The following is a 16,113-nucleotide window of genomic DNA, read 5'->3' on the forward strand; positions in this document are numbered from 1 at the left end:
AGAGGGGGGGGGGGCGGTTAAACATCTATGGAAGTACTTAGTGGTTCTGATTTACTGTAAGAGGTCTGGTAAGAGAGTTGCTCTTCCCACTGCGCTCACCAGCCTTACCTTGCACTTTGTGTGGGAAGTACGGCCTTGGTGAGGAGGCTTTCTTCTTATGGTATACCCTTGATGTGAAATGTGATTTTACCTTGCTTTGTTTGACTTGTTTGTTGGCTGTCTACAGACTGTGTCCGTTGGAAGACGAAAATTCAGCGCCAACTTTCAGCTTGTCTTCCGGTTAATCAAGGGACTTATCTTCATTACATTTGTTTCTATTTTGATCATTTTGATTGCTCTGCCACATATGACAGTGCGTGACATCTTCATCTGCATTCTTGCTTTCATGCCGACTGGATGGGGATTGCTTCAGGTTCGCAAATACTTTCTGTTTTCCTTTTGGTCAACTTTGTATTTATTCTATGAATGTAGCTAAAGGAGCACATTTTTCGTTCCCCTTCTGCAGTCAAGTTTCCTCTACTTCTCTGGAAGTTAAAATGTTTTTTGATTTAATTATTTGTCAGATCGCACAAGCTTGTAAACCTGTTGTTCATCGTGCTGGTTTCTGGGGATCAGTTAAGACGCTTGCTCGTGGCTACGAAATTGTAATGGGATTGCTCTTGTTCACCCCAATTGCATTTCTGGCCTGGTTCCCATTTGTATCAGAATTCCAGACAAGAATGTTGTTCAATCAAGCCTTCAGCAGAGGTCTACAGATCTCACGTATTCTTGGTGGACCGAGAAAGGACAGATCATCTAGGAGTAAGGAGTAAATTATGCTGGGCAGGGAAGTTGAAGATTTCAATCATTGTATTTAATGGAATAGATGTAGAATTCTTTATTTTGAAGAATAGAGTAGGAGGTAGCATTACATTTATTATCATGTTTTATATCCCGAGGTTCTACCAATAGCTTCAAAGTGATTTTGATTGGGTTGCAAACTTGCAATCAACTCTATTCTGTATATTATACTCCGACTTACAGCAGAGAGCAGAAGATGTACTATCATATTAACCAGTTAATGCAGAGCTTCTGAATCCAAGGACATGTGTGGTTTGAACGAGTAAAATGCAACCAAATGGATGATTAGGTATTGAAAGAGGAAATAGCAGATGGGAACTTCGAATTGGACTGAGAAAGATTCTAAATGCAGAATCTGACGATGGTGAGTCTGAAATGTTCTTTTTTCTGGTAGTAGATTCTGAAACGTAAGTGGTTGTAATCAGATGCCTTCAGGAACCCTAGAATGAGTCCACTGGTCAGAAGACTCTAAGAGTGCGAAAATTTCTACAGGTGGAAGCCTCAAGAGGGGTCTTAATTGATTCGCTACAGGCAAGACCTAAATAGATGGAAAGGTTTGCCCTGTCCAGAACGCGTGTGGTAGACAGAGTCCCCAGGAAAACAAATAATGTGCATGAAACCACTGTAGGAAACCCACCTATTCCTTGCTCTCAATCTAAAGAGTTTGCGACTAAAACAGCACTAAATTTGACCTCAGGAATCAAAACGGATTCTCTCATGCTGAAAATTGAAGCAAGATCCTAAAATCTGAATATATTGGTTACCAAAAAATAATAATAATAATAATAATAAAATCTGAATATATTATTTTACTTTTTTGTTTTCTTGAATGAATCTCCTGTTAGGGTCTTAAATCCTCTACAGACTACAATGACATGTGACAGTTAATTATCTAACAATAACAATTAAAATAAATTCAATTAAGAACTGAATTTAATAGTTTTTTGAAATTAAGTCTCACAATTAAAACCCATTGAATTTAATAAATTCTTAAAATTTGGCCTCAAGAGAAAGGGAAAAAAGGATTAAATTTAGAGATATTTTATTATATTCAATTCTTAGGTCAATTTTAGTTGTGATAATTGGATAATTAATGGTCATATGATGATAATTCAGCAATCTTTGATAGAAATTGCAAAGGGTGGGAAATTGCAGAGGATATTATCTGACCAAAAGTGTACTTTCTAAGAGATGAAACAGAAAGAAAGCGACTTTTTACCCATTTTTACTGCAATTGTACTGGTAAAGGGTTAATATTCAAGAATGAAGATATCTTCATCTAAAAAATAAAATAATAAAAGATAACCTGTTATTTCCATTTTTGGGTAGAGATAAAAACCTGTTTGATAAGAGGGTTTTACTAATGTTATGTTTTGATATACTTTTGGCTGACATGAGTAGAAGGGCAGGTTTTTTTTTTTTTTTTTGGTAACAAGTAGTAGAGCAGCAGTTCAAGGGTTGGCATGCGGAGTACGGAGTACGGACTACTATCGGGTCCATTTCTTAGCCAATTCCTTGTAAATATGTGACATATATCTCAATATTGCATCAAAAGGTTGAGGTCCATTTATAAATCACATCATTTTTTTTAAAATATAATCACAATTATTTGATGTGACATTATAAATTGATTTCAACCATTTGATGTAATGTTAGGACACATGGCATACGTTTATAAAAAAATAGATGGTTTTTTTCTTTATTAAAAATAGACTTAGATAAATTTCCTACAAAGTACGGGAAAAAGGAGTAGATAATAATTAAAACGTGAGAAAAGGTACAATATGTGATTTTCTTCTCTATTTTTTTGTAAAAAAAAAAAAAGTGATTTTCACTTTTTAGTAGTTTATTTTATGTTTTCCACAATTCCAAAAAAATGATTAACACTTTTGTCTGCGTGGGAGGGAATGGGTAATCACGTCGGCAGACAAGTTATTTATTTTGAGAAAATTTATTCATTTTTCATTTGGATCAAACAAATTCAATTCTGAAAGTATACACTTTTCATTCTTCCACCAATTTTACTCCATCAAGCAATTTGCTTTAAAAGGTTATTAGATGGGTGGAAATGTACATTGCAAATTTTTTTCTATGGCATGGATCCTTGTAAAGAAGATTATCCCTTTAAAAGAAGTAAAGAGATTTTTTCCCCCTAATTCTATTATTTTTATGTTTTTTATGACTAAATTTTTGAAAAAAAAATTAGTATAATGCCTAGATGGGTCAAAACAAGTTTTAGAAAAAAAATTTGAATAGAAATGCTGGGTGTGGGTCAAACTAATCCAGCAATAAGGTGGGCTTTTTGTTGCCTTTTTTCGATTAGTTATTGCTCTGATAACAAGTTTTGATTTTTCATATTCGAAAGAAAATATCTTATAAAATCTTCCAGAAAACAAAAAGAAAAGTCTTATACGAAGCCCCTTCCAAAAATAAAAATAAAAAGAATAAGGTCTTAGAATTAAATTTCTATTAAATATTTTTACCATCCAAAAAGTCAATTCATGTTGTTTCACTTTTTTAACAAATTCTGATAAACTAAAATCAATATTGGTTTCATTTTAGTGTAATCGGCTTACTTGGTTGAAAGAGAAAAAAAATTACAGCAAAAAGTGACTACAGGAATGATACATCTATTCTTGCTTATATCAAATCTTAACTCTGGGTACATTGAATAGAAAAGTGTTACTGACTTAAAAGTTTCAAAATAATGAAATATCATTTTTATTACATCAAAACCCAATTTTTTGTTTTATTCCTTTTAATGAAATGATTTTGTAAAAGTCAAAATTAGTTTATAGTTTTAAGAGCATTGCTTGTTAAAATAGTGTTGCAATGCAAAACTTGGTATGTACTATTACATGGAGTCACGCATGCATTATAACAATAACATTAATAAACTATTAAATATCAAATTTAAAATGCTATTAAGTAAAAAAAAAATTCCAATAAGAATTATTAGGTAGATATGACCAGAAACCCAATCCCCACTTGCATCAATGTCAACCATATGAATTGCCATCTATTAGAATATTCTCTCAAATTATAGAATGGTCCAATTCTTCATAAAATTGTTATAAATTATAAATTATAAACTATAAATGAATATTTTAAAAAATACAACTCTACAAGTTGATAAAAATAAACATGTATACATCAAGCTATGCCTCGTGGAAATTGATGTTATGAATTTCATTATCCAATATTTAGAGAATGGGAAATGAAATTTTAATAATATAATTTTTTTTCTAATGACTTTTCCAATATGTTTAATTCAAATATATCAAATTCAAAAAAAAATTTGTGGAATATGTCAAATTCTAATTCAATGGTACTTTTTTTTTGTGTTTAATAACATTAATCTATATCTATATTTCCCCAGCAGGATTGAAAACCCATGCAGAATCAGATTTGTTGCATTTATATATATATATATATATATATATATATATATATATATTGAATGGAAAAATTATGAAACTGGACAATTCATGTGTCTTTTTTATGTTGGAAACATCACAATAGTTCTGATATCAAAAGCTACAAAATACAATATATTTTGTTGGCTCAGATCAGTTTGATGAATCCTGGAGAGAGAAATTAAAAAACTACATGAATCCCTCCTTCCCTGTTGTGTTCTTGGCTGTTGAACTCCATACTGCATAGCTTCTTCATCAACCCATCACCTGAAAACTCTGAATGACAGTATCAATGCCTGCTGAAACTTATTGAAAGCATAGAAAGAAGAGAACACATCATACCTGAGATACAAGCTCTTCCAGGACTCAAAGAGGTAATTATATACAAGCTCTTCATGTTGCTTAATTTGTTTTCTATTTATATTCATATGTTTTAATGGCCTTGATTAATTATTGCTTGGAGATCACCCCCCTTGAGCTTCCTATTCCTTCACAAATCTCTTTTCACTTTGCTTGGGCTTCTCTTGAGAATTTTTTATCCATCTACTTGTCAATGAAAACAATCATATGAAGTTTAACTAAAGAATACTCATTTACAGCCCTACTCAGTCTTTCATATCATGTTTTATATAGGAGTCACATTGGGACCCCAAAGTGACTCCAATAATTCTTGTTTGCCTTTGTTTTTCTTGCTTTTCTGGGTAAATTCAACATTGAATGTGATTTTCTTGGTTTTCTAAACTCTATACCAATTAATAGCTTGAATTCAATCTAAGTGGTATAAAATACATAATAATTTGCAAATCTAATGGTTGGATACATAATTTGTTCTTATTTTCTATGTTGTCATATAAATCTTGATAAATATTAAACTTTCTCTTTCATTTTGTTTCAGTTGTCTGGCAGGGGGTTTGAGTTTTCTTTCTTTGTTGTTGTCAGGGTTTTGTTATTTAGGGTTCAATTAATTAATTTGGTAAGAATGTTCTTTCTAGTATTTTTACGAGCTTGAGTTTACAAACTTATGCTTTTAAATGTTTTCATGCTTTTGGTCAATTTGATGATTATTCACCCTAAAAATATAGTTCGATTATGATTCAATTTATTCAATGTGTTTTTTTCTTGTCATTTATTTAATTAGTCTGAGTAGGTTTTTTCATCTAGCTGTCTCTTGTCTTTCTCGAAAGTCTTTTAAATTAAAAAAATTGAAAATTAATTTAAAAGTGATAAGCATAATTATCTTACTAAAAATGTGAAAATATAGTTAACAATCACTTGTCATTCAAAGTTCAATATTAAATCCCTTATTCAGACATTATTAATAGAGTATAGTTGCCTTCCATGTTGTGATGAGTTTCCACTATTTCATGTTGGCTACCATATTACATGATAAAACACATATAAATATTAGGTTGCGTGCTTGTGAATTGTGATTACGCTTTAGATTACATGCGAATCCCCATTTATTTCATGAACAAGATTCTTTCTATCTTTTCCAATTTGATAGTATCATGATGTGGCTCCTGACAATTATATGAACACCCCTTCTATTCATTTTTCATGCTTTAATCTAATAAAAATGTTTGTTTACAAGTTCTCTAAAAAAATTATTTTGTATGTCATCTCAAACAGGGATGATCAGTGATGGTTGATAAGAGATTTCATTAATCGATCCAAAAATGGTTGAAAGTGCTTATTTGGATCAAAATCAATGAGTCCACATCTGATTTTCACTGACAAGAAGGATCGGGCGAAAAGGTATGAAGATTTAAACTTTTCTATTAAGAAAGTTACTTCCTAAATCTATAAATTTCTTTACAAAAATTTTGAAGACATCAGATATAAACCATATCTGTCTTCTAACTTGATTCCATCTGCCTCTTGAATGGTTGATTTTGACCTTGATATAAATTACAATACCGATTTAGGCTTTAAACGACGAGTCACCATGACTCTTTTTTTCCATGCCGGATTTATGCTTGAGAGAAGAAAAAGTCATAGACAATAGAGGAAGACGAAAAAATGAGTCGATCGTAAGGTTATTTATTCAAGGGTATCATTGTCTTTTGAGCAAACCGCACACGTGCCCCAAAATGGAAGCTTTAAAGCACTGATATCCCACTTTTTGTTTGAAAAACACATAGGTCGTATTTTGTGATTAGTTATATTATCACAAAGATTATCATACCCTTCCAAGAAATCTTATTTTCATTTGCCAAAAAAAAAAAAAAAAAAAAAGAAGAAGAAGAAGACATTCTTCCACTTACCAAGGTTATTTGATAAAAACACTGTTGATTTATTTTTTTCCTCAGATTTTGGTAAGAACTTTTTTGAATTAAAAAAAAATAAACAGTGATTAACTGTTTTACTAAGTGGGGTGTCAGTGCTTTAAAACCTTCGTTTTAGAGTAACAGTGCAATTTGCTCTTGTCTTTTTTGAAAAGTTTAACTAAGTATAACTAAGTATACATCAGCACTTATTTGTGAATTCTTAAGAACAACGAATGTCATTGATTTATTTTCACTCTCAGGGTATGGTTGATAAATTAAACAATTTAGGAGTGAAATTAATTTTGGTGGTATGTCAGGGATGGCACTGAAATTTTATCGGTTTTAAAACGTTAAATGATGGCATTTTTGTAATTGTGAATCTAGATAAGTGGCTTTTCTGTGAAACTAATTGCATTTTTATTTTATTTTTTTGGTTGAAAAAAACATATTGCATTAACGGTGCGGAAAAAGAGCATTTTCCACGCTTCGTCAGCTTTCCTCTTTCGACGATCATTTCCCACAAGGCGAAACAACTTCTTCAAAGCTTCCTATCATTTCAATCAATTTCTGCTGCTTTCAATCTCTTTCTCTCTCTCTCTGAAATCGGAGTAGCTTCACCAGTCTCACTCGACAGCCATAACTCGTCTATTTGCTTTTGAAGTCGCTCTTGAAACTCTCTCTGTGCAGAGGCTTATGTTCTTCGCCTTTTTCTCATTTTTTTACTTAAAAGGTAGTCTATAATATTCTTGCATTTGTTCTTTTTCTCTTTCCACTGATCTAGGCTTTATCGAATTCGTTCTGGGGAGGTATAGTGTTGGTTTCAGCAATATCCGAAACTTTTTTTTAGGGTTTTTCTTTTGAGGAAATGAGGGATGTTTTCGTGGTTGACAAGGCTTGCAGCGGCGTGTTGGCGTCCGGTCCGGCGATACGCCCGTATGAGCAAGGATGATGAGGAAGGAACGGACGACGCGCTTTTTTGGTGTAGAGACCTCGACCGACATTCTTTGGGCGAGTTCTCGATTGCCGTCGTCCAAGCTAATGAGGTCATGGAAGATCAAAGCCAGGTTGAGACGGGTTCTCATGGCACTTTCGTTGGGGTCTATGATGGTCATGCTGGCCCTGAAGCATCTCGCTTCGTCTGCGATCACCTATTCCTTCATCTGATGAGTAAGTGGTCTCTTAATTTTTATTATCTTTGTCGCGATTGCTTTAAACCTGAAGAAAATCTTCAAGCTTATTGATAGTATATCCATTCAATTTATGTTTCCAAGCTCTGTTTGTTCCATGATCGTCAAGCATATGGTGATATAGTATATCTATTCAATTTATGTTTCCAAGCTCTGTTTGTTCCATGATTGTCAAGCATATGTTGATATAGTCATTATTCAGCTCGGGCTTACTTGGTCATGCTCAATTTATTCCTTGTTGATACTCCTCGCCCTTAATAGTTTTGGGTTCTGAACTGGGTTTCCCACCTTTATGCTACAGAGCTGGCTCGCGAAAATGGAACGATTTCCCAAGATGTTTTAAGAAATGCGTTTTCTGCCACAGAGGAAGGATTTCTCTCTCTTGTGCGCAGAACACAAGCAACTAAGCCTCAAATTGCTGCAACCGGGTCTTGTTGTTTGGTTGGTGTTATCTGGAGGGGAACCCTGCATGTTGCTAATTTGGGTGATTCTAGGGCCGTAATTGGATGTGTAGGTAGGTCGAATCACATTGTTGCAGATCAATTGACTACAGAACACAATGCAAGTATGGAGGAGGTTAGGGAAGAACTCAGGTCCTTGCATCCTGATGATCAGCAAGTTGTTGTCATGAAGCATGGCGTATGGCGTGTCAAAGGCATCATTCAGGTTCTTTCTCTACTTCTCCTTCAGTGATAACTGCCCATAAGTTACATTATGATTATTTCCCCCCTTTTTGGTAAAAAATCTGCATTTTGTGTATTATGTCATGTCAATTATTTTCTTTAGTTTCTTTTCTACCTGCCCTAAGAATTTAGGTTGTCAAACTGTAATGAGGTGCTCTTATTTAGCTTAACTTGTGATGGGGTTGGCATCTCTTATTGTTGTTCAGATGGAATATTTATAGCTCTTATTTTTATATCTAAGATGCAACCTAAGGTAACATCATATGATTGTTTACCTTTTACTTAAATCCCTGGATTTGTATCCTACATAATTTATGTGTGCATAAATGATGAAGGAAGTGATTTCTCCTTTATGTAACCAAACGCATGCTCTCCATCAGATAAAAGGTGTGCCAGTGTACGAGGCTCCTGCCACTGTGGTGTCTAGCCTGGGGAGGGTAATAATAGATATTGCCTTACCCCTGCTCATGCAGGGAGGTTGTTTCCAGACTCAAAATAATTTAGATTTTGTGGAAGTCATGGAGAACCTTTTTTGTGTCAAATAATTTATCATGGTTGGGTTGGTGACCCTAGATGATTATGAACCTTAACGTTGTTTACTGGGTGCTATTTAGCAGAGATCATCATTTGAATTAAGAGGTGGGAAAGAGTTGTGCTGCGCATTTGGTGTAGCAGATGAAGATTGCATCGCTAGCCACTTTGCCTGATCATCATCATTAGGCAATTGGTCTGGCAATTACATTCGAACTTCCTACATGAGAATCAAATACATTTTTCCTGAGAATTCATTGTGACCATCGTGTTTACATGAGAATAAAATACATTTTTTGTGAGAGTTCATTGTGATCCTCATGTTTGCATTTTCCTGGGTAAAATCATCTAGCCTTACACATCTTTAATAATAAATTCCAGTGAAACATAGATGTCAGAGCATCTTATAGATGTACTTCTAATACAGATCCCGTTGTGCAGACTAGGGAATCATCCGATATACAAAGAATTTTAGAGTTTGTGGCTGGATCAACTCCTTTTGAACCAGTTACTCAGCCAAGTCTCATTTAGAAAGTTTTCTAACAGAAACTCAGCTTTGTGATTTTTAATATTGTGTTTTCAATAAATTGTGGTTGAATTTTTGTGAAAAGAAAATCATAAATATTAACCTAGCATAACAATTCCAACACGGGGAAAACTTGATCCTCCTCCCATTGCTCTTTAATGATGGGACATGGTTCCAATTGGAATTAAAATTCTAAATTCCTCAGTTTCCAGTGTTATGAAATCTATATTTGTAAGATGTGAGAGAAGATTTGTTTGTTGTGTACTTCAGACAGGTAGTTTTATTGTGAAAGTGATCCATAAAAAAGCATTGTACATTTGTATGTAAAAGTTTATGCTAGGAGAACTCTTAGTTAGTATGGGAGGATGTACTCAATTAATATCCATTTAATGGACCGAGTGGTACTGTTGGAGTACTGGAAAACAAATGAATGGAAATATCTATCACTACCATGTGTGGTGCTTGCGAACATTAATAACACTACAAAAGGCACAGTATGATATCACAATTTGGTTGTTGGTAGGAAGTGGTTGCTATGTGAGAATCTGGTGGTGTAGCGGATCACTACACTCAGTAAGTATGTAGCCTTTTAAGATGATGGGAAGAGTCACCTGAATTATGTTAATTTTTAGTTGAAGTTAACCCCCACCCACCAATAACTACTGACCCTCTTTTTCAACATTAATGAGTTGGAGTTGGATTATAGTTTTTGTGGATGTTTGGACTTTTGGAAGATGTATTTGATAAGTTGCAATCTAAAGACAAACATGAGCAGGACTATTGAGAACACCAGCCAATAACTGTTTCATTGAATTTCAGTTAGTACTCTAGCTTTCCTATTAAAAATTTTCTTATCAACTTCTACTTCTCTGTTGTTTCATGAACTATCTTGTCATTTTTTTCTTTTCTTTTTCCAATCACGCTTTAAGAAAGTATGTAAATCACCTCATCATCAACTTAATGTCCCAAACTCTGAAGATTCTTTAAAAGAAAACATGCTTTTAATTAATGTTGACCTTACTTGAAGAATAAATTGAATGTATGTGGTTCTGCCATTGTTTTAGTAAACTTCTAACTAACTGCTCCACATTTGTAATTTCTTCATTTCCCTAGTCCTGATCATTCCTCATATGTTTGCGTGCATGCGTGAACTGAATCATGTTGGATGTATCTGTCTCATTACTTGGTATACAAGATTTCATGTTTCCTTCCCCTAAGTAAAAATGGTTATCATACAAAATGTGACTTCTCAGGTATTGTTGTTCAGGTGTGTCTTTTAATTTCACAAGCAGCTGTTGTTGGTTACCTTATATAGGGTCTAAATTGAAAAGATTAAGGTTCAGCTGCAAACTGTAAAGATCATAAAGGATTGTCCTCCAACCAATATCTCAAGTGAATGAAAGGAATTTGATGCTCTGGGCACATCACACTATTATGCATATTGCCTGTGGTTTCACATTCAACTTTACACACTTTCTTAATTTTTCCCTCAGTTTATGTCCTAAATGAATTGACATTCATTTGTTTCATCTTCTGCCCATCCTCATTGATCGCCATACTCTTAGGTGTCCAGATCTATAGGGGATGCATACTTGAAGAAGCCAGAGTTCGTTGTTGATCCATCAATGCCAAAGTTTCAGCTTTCAGAGCCGCTACGCAGGCCAGTTTTAACAGCCGAACCTTCCATATTTTCAAGACCCATCCGGCACCAAGATAAATTTATAATATTTGCATCAGATGGACTTTGGGAACATATGACAAACCAGGAAGCTGTTGAGATCGTGTATAATTATCCACGAGCAGTATGTCATTTCCCTTCAGGTTTTATGTGTTATTTCCTTTAGTTTAAGTCTAGGGACTCGATTCTCACATATCTCTCCCCACCCGCTTGTCCCTCTCCCTCTTCTTCCCCTGTCTCCTTCCAAAAATTATTGCAGGGAATAGCAAGGCGGCTGGTCCAAACAGCTCTGAGTGAAGCAGCTAAGAAGAGGGAAGTAAGGTATGAAGACCTCAAGAATGTTGAAAGAGGAATCAGACGGTTCTTCCATGATGATATTACGGTTGTGGTTATCTTCATAGATCATGAGTTGCTGGGGAAAAATACATCTGTACCAGAAATATCAGTACGAGGATTCATTGACTCGGTGCTTCCGTCAGATTTTTCTGTTCTTGATGGAATCGCTGTCCATGCTAGCTTATCAATTCGATGAGGCTACGACTGTTATCATGCGAGGCCAGTGGAGAGGAGGCCAATCCATTGTGTATCCTACCCTTCTTGCAACTGTTAGATGTCTATTTTCAATTGATTCTTATTGTTTCCCTCCTGTTAGTTGGCAAATTGGACTCCCATTTTATATCCATTTTTTTTTCCATATTTTCAAGAGGAGAAGAGCAGGTTCGATTTTTGTGTTGGCTTCTTGTTTTTGGAGCATAATTAACTGTGCAATTCATACTTGTATGCTTCATTTCCAATTTGCAATAGAACATCCTGCAACCAGGCCGATCCCTTATGATCCGGCTCTAATTGTCAACCGAGTACCATGGAAGCTACTGATGTGCAAGTTACAGGTGGATCGTGGCACTCATTCTCTGCTAATGGATTTATAAACCTATTCTAGCTCCAAGTTAATTATTGGAACCTCGACCTTTGTGGCCGAAGCTGCAGTTCTGAGGATTGCTCTTCTCCTTGCTTTGAAGGTGATGTTGAAGTCATCGGGTGTATCTGTGTTCTGCTCAACTGACGATGGATATGAAGTGGCTCTGAAGATTATCATTTGTTTGAATGCTAATTCGGTGGCTGATAGTTGGAGCCTTGGAGGATGCCAATATGTTGTATCAGCTCTATTTCGCAATAAATTTGTCTTTTACTAAGAAAAAGACAAAAATATGTGGAGAAGAAACTGAAAATAAATGCGGAGTTTATTTGAAGAATGCTAAATTTATGGACCACCGAAATAAAGACGCGAACATAAGTTTGACATTGTCTACCCAAAAAAAGAGAGTAAGGAACAAAGCTTGACATACGGTTGAGTATGTAGACACTACAGGATATTTGACAGTTTTTTTTAATATCAACCTGGTAAAGAGCCACTTAAAAAAAATGACGTTAAACTAAACATACCTTAAGGATAAAGACAAATAATATGTTTGATAGTTTTACTCGTGTATATATGTATACGATTTAAAGTCTTGTTTTACTTACATTTGAGTTCTCACACAATACTAGTTAGATACATACAACCTCAAAGGAAATATACACATTCCACAGTTCAGTTAACAAAACATCAGTTGCGGAAAGAAAAAAAAAATCTCATCATTTGCTTTGACTGTGTTTTTGGGTAGCAGTACCATTGCCCTTGTCATGTATCTGTGGACCTATCAACATTTATAATAATGAGTTTTGTGAGCCCAATGAATGATATAGTCTACCATATTCTACCAAAAAAAAAAAAAAAAAGATATAGTCTACCATATAAACAAACCAAATAAATCATCAAGTATCCATTTTCCACACCAAAGTGTTATGACATTATGCATCTGAGTGAATATTACCCGTTTACTAAGTGACAAAAGTTGTAGCCTCTTCACTCATATTTTCGTCTATTTTTTGAATTATGTGTTTCATTGTGTTATTTTGATGACACATACACCATTTTATTTAGCAGCTGATTTGTTCATCAATTGTACTTTTACTCCAAAAAATACATTTTTCCTATCATGAACTTATTCCCTTTGTGCTATGCTCCAATCTCATAGACTCATAATCCTATAGGCGATGAACTAGTTGATTATCTTTTTTTAATAGTGTATTAAACATACTACTGCAATGCTGAATGTATTATTCCAATTAGTTATCATTCAATATTTATTATATTACTACTGCAATGTTGAACCCTGTAAATGAACAAATGAAATATATAATCTTTTGTAAATATATTTTCCCTTTATTTCTCATCGTTTACATACCTACTGACTTACATAAAAACTTAATTGCAAAACATGCAAAATGTGAAACTTCTGAATCAATAAAGAAAAGAAAAAAGAATTATGTACATAATATGTTTTATATTATACAAAAACTACATTATTTCAAACAACATTTCATCATTGTCCTTGTTTTTCAAATTTAAACAAATTCACTACAAATCACTTATTCTCAGCATAAATCCAAGTTCAAACAAACAAACAAAATCAATGGTATTACTTTAAAAAATATATCTTACTAAATTATTCCTCAAATACTTAAATTCATTAGCAAACAAAATAACAATACTTGCCTACCAAAAATATAATAAAACTAAAATAAAAAAAATACCACTACGTTTACGAATGAATGCTAAATCAACGTGAACAAACTATACGTGCATATTCAGGTGCGTCCTTGCTAGTATATATATATATATAAATATAAAAAATATATATAAATAATATATATATATATTATTTACAAAACAAATATTGTTGCATTCTATGATCTGAAAAGGCATACAAAGCTTAACAATATCTTTCAGACATTTTTAGAAACATCGAAGACTCAACCTATTACATGCACTTCAAATCAATGAGTAAAACACATAGAATATAAAGATTACAATTATAATCCTTCCATCGCATTAATACCCCATCATACACTACAACCATACAACATAAGTTGGGTTATAGACTTATAGTACACACTTGTATTCTAAATGTTTATTGTCTATTTCATAATATGTTGGATTAAATAAGCCTTCCACTCTATTATTCTCTCTTTACTTCCCTCTTTCCTCTCTTCATTCTTTCTCTTCTCTCTCCTATCTTCTCTATCCATTATTTCTTATTTCTCTTCTTTCTCTTTTCTCTTTGTTTTCTCTCTGCTCTTGTCTTTCTTTTTCCACGCCCAAAAAAAAAATCAGCTTCATCTTATTATCTCTTTGTCTCTCTTTCCTCTCTTATTTATCTTTTAACACCACACTTCCTTCTCTTAATTCTTCCACATTAGGAGGTGAGAGGGAGAAAGGGAGAAAGGGAGGTGCCACCTCTTCTCTCTGTTATCATTCTAATACAAAGTTGATACATTGAAACATTCTAATTATATTATTTATTATACATAAACATACGTATGTACATATACAGTTAATGGGCCTACTTTATGGGCTTGTGGGCCCATTCTTTATTTAGAATGTGAGGCCCACTAAAGGATGCAAATATTAATATATTCGGGTTCCAGAAAATTGCGCTGTTTTTTTTTTTGTTTGTATCATTAGTTCAGTCTTACTTCACTGTATAAGAAATCAATAGATGGAAATGTGTATCGACTCCGTTATAGATCAGAGATTAAAACATTATTAATTATTTAAATAATATAGAGGGTTTGATCATACCAGTATAACATTAGAATAATAATATAATGAGACATTAGACATCACAAGTCCTTCCCCTGGATTTCAACCTATGAAGCAGTTAATAAAAATGTCTGAAATTTGATCACCTGGGTAGTGACTAAGGCAAGGCCTTTAGGTTTTGTTACTTCCTTTACAGCCCTGGCTCTAATTGACAACATTGGTGAACATATTTTTTTATTTTAAATTGTTTGGTAATAAAACCGAAATATGTTTTTTTTTTGTTGGGCAAGAGTAAAACTGAAATACGTTAGAGTGAGATTCAAAATGTACTTTTAGTTTTAAATTAAAACCATAATTTTTTAGTTATTGTGTAATGGAGAAGGTGAATACTTGTTTTTGGGTAATAAAACCGAAAGATGATTTTCCATTTCATTGGCAGGAATAAAACAAGAATATGTTAGAATGAACAAGATATATCATTGGCAAGAATAAAACAAGAATATGTTAGAATGAACAAGATATATAATTGGACTTTCAATTTATTTATTAATTAAAATGGGTGTTTTGTTTTTGACAAAGAGTTTAATAGATAGGGAGTAATATATATACTTGTAGTTGTAGGAGAGGCAAACTCTTTTTTCGTTTGTAAGAATAAAACCAAAAGATGTTGGAATGAAATACAAGATATATCATTGGACTTTTATGTTTTTCCTCCTAAAATTGATATTTTTTTGAATAAAGAATTTAATATATGAAAAATAATACATATATTTATAATTTATTATAAGAATTAAACTCTTGACCTCGTTTCAAAAGGCATTGATATTTGTCAATTGATCTAATTTCATAGTGTCTAAAACCAAAACATAAATGTACTTTGGATGAGAAGAAAAAAAAACCAAGATGTAAATGAGGACTTTACTGGACTAATAGACAATCACTGGCTTTTTATTTTTTCTTCAAGTTCATTTTTTTGTCTCCTTTGAATGAAGGACAAATGTTCATTAGTTACATATAAAAGTTGAAGTTAGATTTAATTTTTCTTTTTCAGTTTAATCTTAATATTTGGATGTGAATGATGGACATATGTCTTCCATCTAAAAAATGGACCTCCTAAAATTCTTTCCACTATAACGAATTTTATGGGATTACAATGGAGAAAGTTCTTTGAAAAATCACGGCTTTGCTTCGTCATATTAGTTTCTTGGTCATCTTTGCAACCGGACGAGGCGGTTTCATTACCGTGTGAGACCGACAATAGGAGGTTGTCAAGTCAACTTTGATATTTCTTTCCGACCATTTTATTCATTTACTAATACTGGTGTATATATATGTAACA

At 33.3% G+C, this 16,113-nt stretch overlaps 2 protein-coding genes across 4 annotated transcripts in view; both read left to right on the forward strand.

Moving 5' to 3' along the window:
- The window catches only part of LOC149003712 (callose synthase 3-like), a 45,584-nt gene extending 44,058 nt beyond the window's left edge, over positions 1-1,526 (forward strand). The window contains 2 exon segments of the mRNA XM_089138336.1: positions 227-412; positions 564-1,526. Of these exon segments, the coding sequence (XP_088994462.1) occupies positions 227-412; positions 564-812 (435 nt within the window). The 3' untranslated portion in view covers positions 813-1,526.
- A 2,881-nt stretch (positions 1,527-4,407) lies between these two features.
- Positions 4,408-12,467, forward strand: LOC149003713 (putative protein phosphatase 2C 43). Of its 3 annotated transcripts, XM_089137454.1 has the most exons (6): positions 4,408-4,630; positions 5,886-6,011; positions 7,416-7,690; positions 8,012-8,376; positions 11,016-11,252; positions 11,388-12,467. In XM_089137454.1, the coding sequence occupies exons 2-6, from the start codon at positions 5,965-5,967 to the stop codon at positions 11,658-11,660; spliced, it is 1,197 nt and encodes a 398-aa protein (XP_088993580.1). In that variant the 5' UTR covers positions 4,408-4,630; positions 5,886-5,964; the 3' UTR covers positions 11,661-12,467. The 3 variants fall into 3 exon arrangements, with proteins under 3 accessions (XP_088993580.1, XP_088993581.1, XP_088993582.1); XM_089137455.1 differs by lacking the exons at positions 4,408-4,630; positions 5,886-6,011 and adding an exon at positions 6,986-7,253 and having other exon boundaries at positions 7,371-7,690; XM_089137456.1 differs by lacking the exons at positions 4,408-4,630; positions 5,886-6,011 and adding an exon at positions 6,988-7,253.
- The last annotated feature ends 3,646 nt before the right edge of the window (positions 12,468-16,113 follow it).

The sequence above is a fragment of the Hakea prostrata genome, chromosome 10, assembly GCF_041222555.1.
Source record: "Hakea prostrata isolate BN-2017 chromosome 10, UWA_Hpros_2, whole genome shotgun sequence".
Taxonomy (NCBI): Eukaryota; Viridiplantae; Streptophyta; class Magnoliopsida; order Proteales; family Proteaceae; genus Hakea; species Hakea prostrata.

Coding starts and splice junctions, on each gene's coding strand:
- LOC149003713 (XM_089137454.1), top strand. CDS start 5,965: ATGAGTCCACATCTGATTTTCACTGACAAGAAGGATCGGGCGAAAAG. Junction 6,012..7,415: donor AAGAAGGATCGGGCGAAAAG/GTATGAAGATTT, acceptor GTGGTTGACAAG/GCTTGCAGCGGCGTGTTGGC. Junction 11,253..11,387: donor TGTATAATTATCCACGAGCA/GTATGTCATTTC, acceptor AAATTATTGCAG/GGAATAGCAAGGCGGCTGGT.